The 9,773-nt window shown below is 63.1% G+C and overlaps 1 protein-coding gene across 1 annotated transcript in view; it reads right to left on the bottom strand.

Moving 5' to 3' along the window:
- Nucleotides 1-9,773, bottom strand: part of LOC119113686 (inactive rhomboid protein 2) — an 80,945-nt gene that overhangs the window by 22,808 nt on the left and 48,364 nt on the right. Inside the window, exons 5-7 of the mRNA XM_037237964.1 lie at nucleotides 9,561-9,708; nucleotides 6,362-6,517; nucleotides 3,893-4,063 (exon numbers count right to left, since the gene is read on the bottom strand). Coding sequence (XP_037093859.1) covers nucleotides 3,893-4,063; nucleotides 6,362-6,517; nucleotides 9,561-9,708 — 475 coding nt within the window. The remainder of the gene's footprint in view (nucleotides 1-3,892; nucleotides 4,064-6,361; nucleotides 6,518-9,560; nucleotides 9,709-9,773) is intronic.

The following is a 9,773-nucleotide window of genomic DNA, read 5'->3' as shown; positions in this document are numbered from 1 at the left end:
GCCGACAGCGGCCCGACCGCGTAGCGCCGGCCGCGCCGAACATGACGGATGGGCGCCGCCCGCCAGCAGGGACGTGCCATTCGATTAAGGCGCAGCGGCGGTGGAGCGGTGGAGCGGTGGAGCGGTGGCGCGGCGATGGCGCGGCGGTGGCGGGCGGCGGCGGCGGCGGCGGCGGCGGCGGCGGGGGGCGGCGGGGGCCGGACGCGGGCGTGGCGCGCCGCCTCGCCACCCAATATTGGCCTCGCCGAGCGCAGTTCGCCACTCGGCGAACTCGAGGGCGTGCTTCAGCGGCGCGGAGCGGCGCCCGGGGCGGCGGCGCGCGCTGAGATGGCTCCGCTGAGCTGGCGCCGCCACGCCCCCGGGTCGCGGTGCTTGATACAGAACGCGATCGGCCGGTGCAGTTGATTAACGTCTGCATACTGGAGGGGGGGGGGGGGGGAGGGACGAAACAGTCCCGACGGTCAGACTGCTCGACCGCAACCCGCGCAAGGCGAGGGCAAAGCGTCATCGAAATCGCAATATCCAAAATTGGCTGGTTGAAAATAAAGAGACCCATAAGGAGTTCTGGGAAATCTTCGATGCTCGCTGACGGCCGAAATTCCGCCAGCGGCTACAGACAGCCACGTGATAAATCACGGCTTCCAGCGTCGATAAGCCTAGCCTATGAGTGTGCAGATGCACATTGCCAGAAAGTCTAGGAACTCGTCAAGCCCAATGAATAACCACGAGACTGACGCAGGGCTCTTGCGAGACACCAATAAGCATGACGCAAAGTATCCCTACAAACGGTGATAAACCTCCTGCACATGGCCTCCGGTGGTGAGTGATAAGACGGTGAACATTCGTGGACTGTTTGCTTCAGACAGGCCGCACAGTTTTTGCGCGGGACACTAACGATAATAACATCTCAGTTCGGCTGTTTGGGCAGTGCCCACCTGACCCGTTTGAAAGTACTTGTCGCCGCATGTACTCTCCCCTGTTTTGCTCACCTGTCCTAGCGCATGCTCATCTATCCCGGCTGTGCTCACCTGTCTCGGCTATGCTCACAGGTCCCGGTCGTGCTCACCTGTCCCGGTCGTGCTCACCGGTCCCGGCCCATGCTCACCTGTCCCGGCTGTCCCGCAGTGGGTCCCGGATGTCGCCGGCTCCGTCCGCCGCCGACGGCACGTTGTCGAAGAACACCTGCCGAGACGGGTGTGACGCAGGTCAGCGCAACCGGCCTCGGGGGAGGCACGGCATCGCGGGGGGGGGGGAGGCACGGCATCGGAGGGAGACGCGGCATCGGAGGCAGGCGTGGCATCGGAGGCAGGCGTGGCATCGGAGGGAGGCGCGGCCTCGGAGGGAGCGTGGCACCGGAGGGAGCGCGGCATCGGAGGGAGCGCGGCATCGGAGGGAGGCGCGGCCTCGGAGGGAGCGCGGCATCGGAAGGAGGCGCGGCATGGGAGGGAGGCGCGGCATCGGAGGGAGGCGCGGCCTTGGAGGCAGTCGCGGCATCTGAGGCAGCGCGGCATCGGAGGGATGCGCAGCATCGGAGAGAGACGCGGCATCAGAGGGAGGCGCAGCACCGGAGGGACGCGCGGCATCGGAGGGAGCGCAGCATCGGCGGTGGAAGCGTTGGCTGATGGCAGTAGCCGCGCCCGAACCACACCCCGCCGACCGGCCGGCTGACAGCAGCACAGCGACGGACGGCGGGGGTCGTCTGACGACACCGGGACGTTCAGGCCGGAGAAACCGGGAGCATCGCCAAACCTCTCACAAACATCCACTGCCGGAGTATTTATGGCAGGTCTGTGACCCCATGACCCGTGTCAATTCGCTCAGCACGCTCCAATCACAGCCGGGTCGGACAGCCGCGTCTCCAACCACCCCGAGCGCGGCGCGGACGCCACGTAACAGTCGGCACTTGACGACAGTGTCGTGGCGCTGGCGTGGCGCTGGCGCTGGCGCTGACGGCCACGGCCTGGCTGGCCATCCCACAACGACCGGGAATCCCACCCCGCGCCCGTCGGGACGTGTGTCGAGCCGTGTTCCCGGGCGAGATGATCCTGTAGATGGGCGATGGTGCGGTGGTTTGTCCAGCTGCTCACATAACGCACCAATGATCGCTTGTGACCGCAGAGAGCGGCTGGTGGATATCGTGACTGACTTCAACAGCGCGCTCGCCGAACTTGTTACCTGGTGTAACTGGATAAAACGGCAATCAGCGCGGCAAAAACTCCACTTCTGGCACTCGGAACGAAACCTTCTTGGTGTTCCCAGAAGTACCGTCCGCACTGCGGCATCGACAATTACTAAAATCCGGCCTGCTGAGTGCCTGTGTCTCACGATTGTCAGACGCCTTGCCTTTCAATGGCCCAATGACCGATGACTGCGGAGTGCATGCGCTGAATCAGCCCCACTCACCCCAGCCACCTCGTTTCGCACTGTGTGCAGCAAGTGGTGAAATGACTCTGTATGTTTTTAGTCTGCACCTGGATACCCCTTTACGAAACATGCGCCAGCAAATGATTTGTCCTGCTACAAAGGTGGCCAGATCTTTATATCACAGAGTTCTGAACAACTGGTCGGATTTTGCACTGCAGTCACTGCGAGCGACAACAAATGTGACATAATTTCGGAGGCAAGCATGCGTTCAGGCATTTGTCAGCTTTCAACTTACTAGAAAATCACCAAAGAACCCATAGCAAGTCCTTACTACACGCAGGACAACATATTTGCGAGCGTTATTACAGGCCATCCAGAAAAATTACACCACTCGACGGAGCGGAAAGCTCGAGTGACTCCACCCAGGACCAACGCCGGCAAGTGGAGACTCAGCCAACACGCTGCGACAGTGTTCAACCGCCCGTCAAACACTCGGCACGTGCTACGCTTTAAGACGGGTCCAGTTCATCCCCTGCTACGAGGAGATCAGCTGAGCATAGTGTATGTTCTTTTGGAACTTAACTGAACTTCGTGAAAACCCGGAAGCGTTCGCGGATGTCACCGCAATAAAACAACCTGAACTGAACGTAAACCGGGTGCCAATCAGGTCCAGCACTGGCCAGTTCGACCGAGTCGACGCCAAATGGGGGGCGTCGTGACCATGACGATGACGACAAAGGCGGAGAAGACGTGGGATTCACAGTGCGGAGACGTCCGTTGCAAGCGTCTGGCACGATTTGTGCCCGAGCGATGATAAAAATGAGCCCGAGACGCGAGCACATCGTCTCCGACACTGCCTTAGAAGGTAACCCCGTCGCTGCTCACCAATTCCGTCTTCTCTGTGACTTCGCCTATTTGTACGCCCCCCCCCCCCCCCCCAACATCAACGACCAAGCCTACTCCTTCGGATTCCGAACTCGCTCGCAAGCCAACCTGACCGACCTGACCTGACTGACCTGATCTAACTTGAAGCTGAGCTGAGCTGAGCTGAGCTGAGCTGACCTGAACTGATCTAACCTGAGCTAGCCTGAGCTGAGCTGAGCTGAGCTGAGCTGACCTGAACTGATCTAACCTGAGCTGAGCTGGACTGGGCTGGGCTGAGCTGAGCTGACCTAAACTGATCTAACCTGAGCTGAGCTGAGCTGAGCTGAGCTGAGCTGAGCTGAGCTGACCTGAACTGATCTAACCTCAGCTGAGCTGACCTGAACTGATCTAACTTCAGCTGAGCTGAGCTGAGCTGAGCTGAACTGAACTGATCTAGCCTGAGCTGAGCTAACCTGATCTCATCTGACCTGATCTGATCTGATCTGATCTGTGCTGAGCTGACCTGATGTGATCTGAGCTGATCTGATGTGATCTGAGCTGATCCTATCTGTGCTGAGCTGAGCTGAGATGAGCTCAACTGAAGTGAGCTGAGCTGAGCTGAGCTGAGCTGAACTGAGCTGACCTGCTCGCTGGCGGCACTCACCTCGTCGGTGGCGGCCTGCATCACGTCCGACGGCGGCGCGGCGGCGCCCTTGGCGGCCGGCGGCGCGCCGTCGGCCGACTCCAGCCGCAGCCGCTCGTCGCCGGCGCTGGGCGGGTAGCTGCGCGACGAGCTACGCTGGGTGGCGCGCTGCAGCCGGCCGCGCGCCACCAGCTGCCGGCACCGGGCGCGGCGTCAGCGGACAGCGGGACGGCGGGCAGCGGGGCAGCGGGGCAGCGGCAGCGGGGCAGCGGCGCGGCAGCGTGAGGCGCGGGGGAGGGGCACGGCGCAGGGCCTGCACGGACTGGTTGCCCAGGTCCGCTGGACGGCTGCCCCCCCCCCCCCCCCCGCCCACTCGGTCTCTTTCGCTGTTTATAAATGGCGTCGCCTTCTAGATATTCGCGAGGTTGACAACATAATCAGTTATCTGCCGCGACACCCAACACATTTTTGAGACAATAAATCTAGACCACGTTCCCCGTTTTGCACATAATCTAGGTGAAATACAGAGGAAAGTCTAACTTTGGTTCCAGCGGAAGGTTCCCCAATCATGACTTCCCCTCTCCACCCTAAGTGACACCGCCTCCGCCGCACGCCCAGCTCCCACTCCACGCCCACGCTACGAACACACCGTCGCCACTACCTTCTCCATCTCTCTATAACCATGACCCCGGGCGGCCAGTGAGCTGGGCCACCGCCGTCCCACCAACACCTAACTCAGTGCACTCGCCCCTCCGTCCCCGCCCAAGACACCCCACCATGACGAACGAGAGCCGCGGCGGCACACCGGACGGCCGGGCCGACCGTCGAGCGGCGGCGGCCGAACACGTACGCTGTTGCGCGACCGGCCGGCGGCAGCGGCGGCGGCGGCGGCGGGCGGTGCCGGCTCCACGTGCCGCTGCAGGCGCCGACGCAGCAGCTGAACGCACACCCCGCGCGGTTAGCCGACTGCGCAGGTTAGCGGACCCCGCGCGGCGCCGGGCAAGCGAGCTGCGCAGCGGCCGGCGGCGGGGCGGGACGGCCGCGCGCGCCGGTCCGATAAGCCAGGCGAGTGCGGCGGGCGGCACAGACACAACACGCGGACCACGTACAGAGACAGGCGACATAACAGGACGACGCACTGCACAGTGCTAGGGCCACGTCTATGGACGAAAGGCATCAGACACCGGCTCGACGCAAGAGCAGGGTTCATGAACATGTGCAGCGCGCATGCATCTCTGTTTTGATTCTCAACGTTAAACATGCGTCTTTGCGGCTCAAGACATTCGCCGTTAGGACAATGAAATGGTGAATGGGAAGTGGACGGAGGAAACGGCACAAACGGTTTAGAGATGGCAAAGGATTTGTAAACAGCCATCTACTCACAACCCCTAATGACCGATATTCCGGGGTAACCAGCCCCCACCCCCCACACACAGCCATTTCAAAGGGTTATTAGGGCCACATGGTCCCTCAGAGAAGGTCAGTGGTGCAGTTGTCGTCACGCAAACCGGGCTCAGCCGCCACCCGACCACATGAGTATCCCAAAACCCACAGCGTACCGGGATTCAGCTCCTCCGCTGATAGCCAAGCCTACGGCTTTGGAAGCCAGCGCAGAGGGCGGCCCGCACCCCTGGGCCGCGGGGCGGACCGCAGCGCCGGCTCGGACGCCGGCTCCTCTCGGTCTCCCATCCCATCGGCCGGCGCGGTCGTGACGCCAGATGAGTGAGAGCGCCGGCCGGCCGGCGTCTCCCCGGGGTCCACGCGCTCGCGCGCGACCACCGGGCGGCACCGTTAGCGAGGCCCGGCGGGACGGGGCCCATCCAGCGGTAACCGCACCCGGCGGGACGGGCCCACCCAGCGGTAAAAACACCCGGCGGGACGGGCCCACCCGGCGGTAACAGCACCCGGCGGGACGGGTCCACCCGGCGGTAACAGCGCCAGGCGGTCGCCACTGCTCACCGTCAGTGACGGAACTGGGGCAGCCTTTGTCGGCCGAGATATACCCACAGACATCCCCGCACTAATCATACTCTAGCATACAGCGGGCTCGGGTAAATCGGTGACAGGTCGTTAGCAACACAACTCGTCCGAGTGATGTAAGCACAGAACAAAATGACAGCTTTAGCTGAGAAAGGGCAAAATGCGGCCAACACAAACACAACAGCAACACACCACGACCAAATAAATCAGGCGCATGCACTAACTGACTGGACGGCAGGCGGGCGACGAGCTCATCGCTAGGCGGCGAAGCAACCAGCCCCGAGGTGGGACACAGCTGGACGCTACAAGCAAACAGCTACGCACGGACCAACAGCAAGCCAGCCGATGACGCCCGTCTGACGGCGCCGGTCCGGGTCGGACAACGGCTGTCAACTCCCGCCAGACACAGTGTCAGACACCAGCTCTGACGCGGTCCCGCGTCCGACCCGGGCCGCAACGCCGGGCCGCGACACCGATCGGCGACGCCGGGCCGCGACGCCGGATCCATACCGTGGCCAGGTAGCCTAGCCCCTGCCAGGTCATCTGCGCCACGTTGTCCTTGCGGCGGCGCTGCACCGTGGCGCTGGCCGAGTCGGTGACGTCACCGCCGAAGCCGACCGGCAGCGACAGCTGACGGCCGCCGCGCACCCCGTACGGATCCACCACCTGCCGGCACGCGGGCGCGCGAGAGGTCAGGTCACGACCCGTGCGGACGAGGTCGGGTCAGAGACGGCCCGGACAAGGGCGGGTCACAGACGGCCCGGACAAGCTCGGGTCGCAGACGGCCCGGACAAGGTCGGATCAGAGACGGCCCGGACGAGGTCAGGTCACAGGCGGCCCGGACGAGGTCGGGTCACAGACGGCCCGGACGCGGTCGGGTCACAGACGGCCCGGACGAGGTCGGGTCACAGACGGCCCGGACGAGGTCGGGTCACAGACGGCCCGGGCGAGGTCGGGTCACAAACGGCTCGGACGAGGTCGGGTCACAGGCAGCCCGGACGAGGGACGAGGTCGGGTCACAGACGGCACGGACAGTCACAGACGAGATCAGGACGGTACGGGCTCCGTTGCTGGACACTGAGCGAGGCACAGCGTCGCTGGCACCGTCCGCGGCAGCGTGAAAAACCTACGGGAGAAGTCGCGTCTGGCGGGTCCCGCACGGCCCAGATGAACCCAGTTCCTTCACTGCCGGCGATGGCAACAGCAGGCTTCAACCGGCGACCTCGGTACGGTTGGCCGGCTTACGATTACACCAACCAACCGCCGTGCGGTACATGACATAATGACGCATGACAGCGCATGACTGATAGCGCCCTTCCCCAACCCAGTCAAAAAATAGATAGTTAAGCGACCCAAATGGCGGCCGGCAGCGCGGCGTACAGCGCGGACGCACCGGCCGCCCACACGGACCCGCGGATCAATGGGATGAGTGCGAGCAGCCCACACAGGCCGGCGGCGGCGGCGGCGCCGGCCGCACGCACGGCGCCTGTCCGCCCGTCCGTCAGCGGCCCGACAGCGGCGGCGGCGGCGGCAGCCGTCCGTTTGGACGGTGCGGACGTGCGGGAGTGCGCCGAGCGAGTTCGCCCTGAGAACGCCTCGCGTCCGCCTTGAGAACGGCTCACGTCACGTCGCCGTGCGTCAGTGGCCAGTTGGATTCATAATCACACGCTGTGAGATCTTTTGGGGCGAGAGATGCTGACGCCCGTCAACCAGCGGCCGTCAGGCGCCGCCGCAGGGCGCCTCGCCCGCCTGCCGAGCCGGCGGCCATCCTCCCGCAAGGGGCGGCGTGCGGCGCGCCTGACAACAGCGCAGCGTGCGCCGACACCGGCCGCTAGCATGTTACGAGCACGGGTGCGCGCGCGCGCGCGCTTTCAAGTGACCTCGTCCGACGGGGCGACATTTCCAGGAGCTGATCGGCGCCAGCCAACTGGTGGCATACGAAGTGTTCGAACTTCAGGGAGAGAGAGAGAGAGAGAGGAGGGAGAGAGAGAGGAGAGAGAGGAGAGGAGAGGAGAGAGAGGAGAGAGAGAGAGATTGAGAGATAGAGAGAGGAGAGAGAGAGAGAGAGAGAGCGAGAGGACGAGGAGACAGCGACGAGAGACAGAGACAGAAGACCAGAGACCGAGACAGAGCGAAGAGACAGAGACAGAGACAGAGACAGAGACCAGAGACAGAGACAGAGACAGAGACAGAGACAGAGACAGAGACAGAGACAGAGACAGAGACAGAGACAGAGACAGAGACAGAGACAGAGACAGAGACAGAGACAGAGACAGAGACAGAGACAGAGACAGAGACAGAGACAGAGACAGAGACAGAGACAGAGACAGAGACAGAGACAGAGACAGAGACAGAGACAGAGACGAGAAGAGACAGAGACCAGAGACAGAGACAGAGACGAGACGGAGACAGAGACAGAGACAGAGGACGGAGACGGAGACAGAGACAGAGACAGAGACAGAGACAGAGACAGAGACAGAGACAGAGACAGAGACAGAGACAGAGACAGAGACAGAGACAGAGACAGAGACAGAGACAGAGACAGAGACAGAACAGAGACAGAGACAGAGACAGAGACAGAGACAGAGACAGAGACAGAGACAGAAACAGAGACAGAGACAGAGACAGAGACAGCGACAGAGACAGAGACAGAGACAGAGACAGAGACAGAGACAGAGACAGAGACAGAGACAGAGACAGAGACAAGAGACAGAGACAGAGACAGAGAAGAGAGAGAGAGATGGCTAACTCTGCGCACCGGCTATTGCCGGGACGATTTTCGCGCGGAGTCGTCCCGCGCCCCGCTACATTCAAGCCTCCCCGCGTTTCCAAGCGCTGCCGCCGACGTTGTCGTCCGGTCCAGTGTCACTCCCCCTCCCCCCTGGCCTGTGCCACGTTGAGAACCCTTGCCGTCGTCGCCAGGCTCCGCTCAGTCCTCGTTTGGTCACGAATGATCTGCACCGCACTCTCGGTGTCGTCAGCTGTCGGCTGTGCACTCGGGCGTCACGGCCTGCACCGCGCTTCTGTGTCGTCAAAGGCCGGTGGGTACGTCCGCTTTGTCCTCGTTTCGAACGGCCGCCAATCCGGCGCAGCGTTGGAAGCTCTGGGAGCGGCGCCGCGTGCCTCGGGACCAAGTGCACCTGACCTGACGCCAGGTGAGAGGCGTGCTCGGGGTCAAGTGTACCTGACCTGACGCCAGGTGAGAGGCGTGACTCGGGGCCAAGTGTACCTGACCTGGCGCCAGGTGAGAGACGTATCTCGGGGTCAAATGTACCTGACCTGACGCCAGGTGAGAGGCGTATCTCGGGGTCAAATGTACCTGACCTGACGCCAGGTGAGAGGCGAATCTCGGGGTCAAATGTACCTGGCGGGACGCCAAGTAAGAGCCAGCTCGGCGACCCGGGGCAGCGCGTGTTGGCTACAGTGCCGTGATCTCACGTGTGGAAAGGCTGCCCGTCCTGCTGCGGTGACTCACTGACCTGAGGAAGCCTGCGTGCAGGGTCAATGACCTGGGGCAGCGTGCGCATCAGGGTCACTCATCCGACGGGGCGTGCACTCATTGTGACCAAAGCCACAACAGGCACGCGTGGCGTACAACGCTGGCGAGAGAGAACACTCGCTCGTGACAGAGCGCCATTTGGATCACTGACCTGACCCAGGGCGCCGTCGGGTCACTAACATGGCGCAGGACGTCGCCGGGGTCACTGACCTGCGGCAGGGCGTCGCTGGGGTCGTCCTTGAGCCGGCCGTACGCCTTGGCCGCCAGCCGCCGGCGCCGCTCCAGCCATCGGCACTGGTTCTCGTCGTCGCACTCCTCGTCCAGGCCGAAGAACTGCTTCGTGCCCCGCTTCATGTAACTGGGGACGGACGGCAGCATCGGTGAACGGCGTGCGCGCACCGACACGTTACATGTGAGGCCGGC

Source organism: Pollicipes pollicipes, unplaced genomic scaffold (assembly GCF_011947565.3).
Source record: "Pollicipes pollicipes isolate AB1234 unplaced genomic scaffold, Ppol_2.1 Scaffold_7262;HRSCAF=8765_pilon_pilon_pilon, whole genome shotgun sequence".
Taxonomy (NCBI): domain Eukaryota; kingdom Metazoa; phylum Arthropoda; class Thecostraca; order Pollicipedomorpha; family Pollicipedidae; genus Pollicipes; species Pollicipes pollicipes.
The sequence above is the reverse complement of the archived record's forward strand: the minus strand, read 5'-3'. Positions and strand labels throughout refer to the sequence as shown.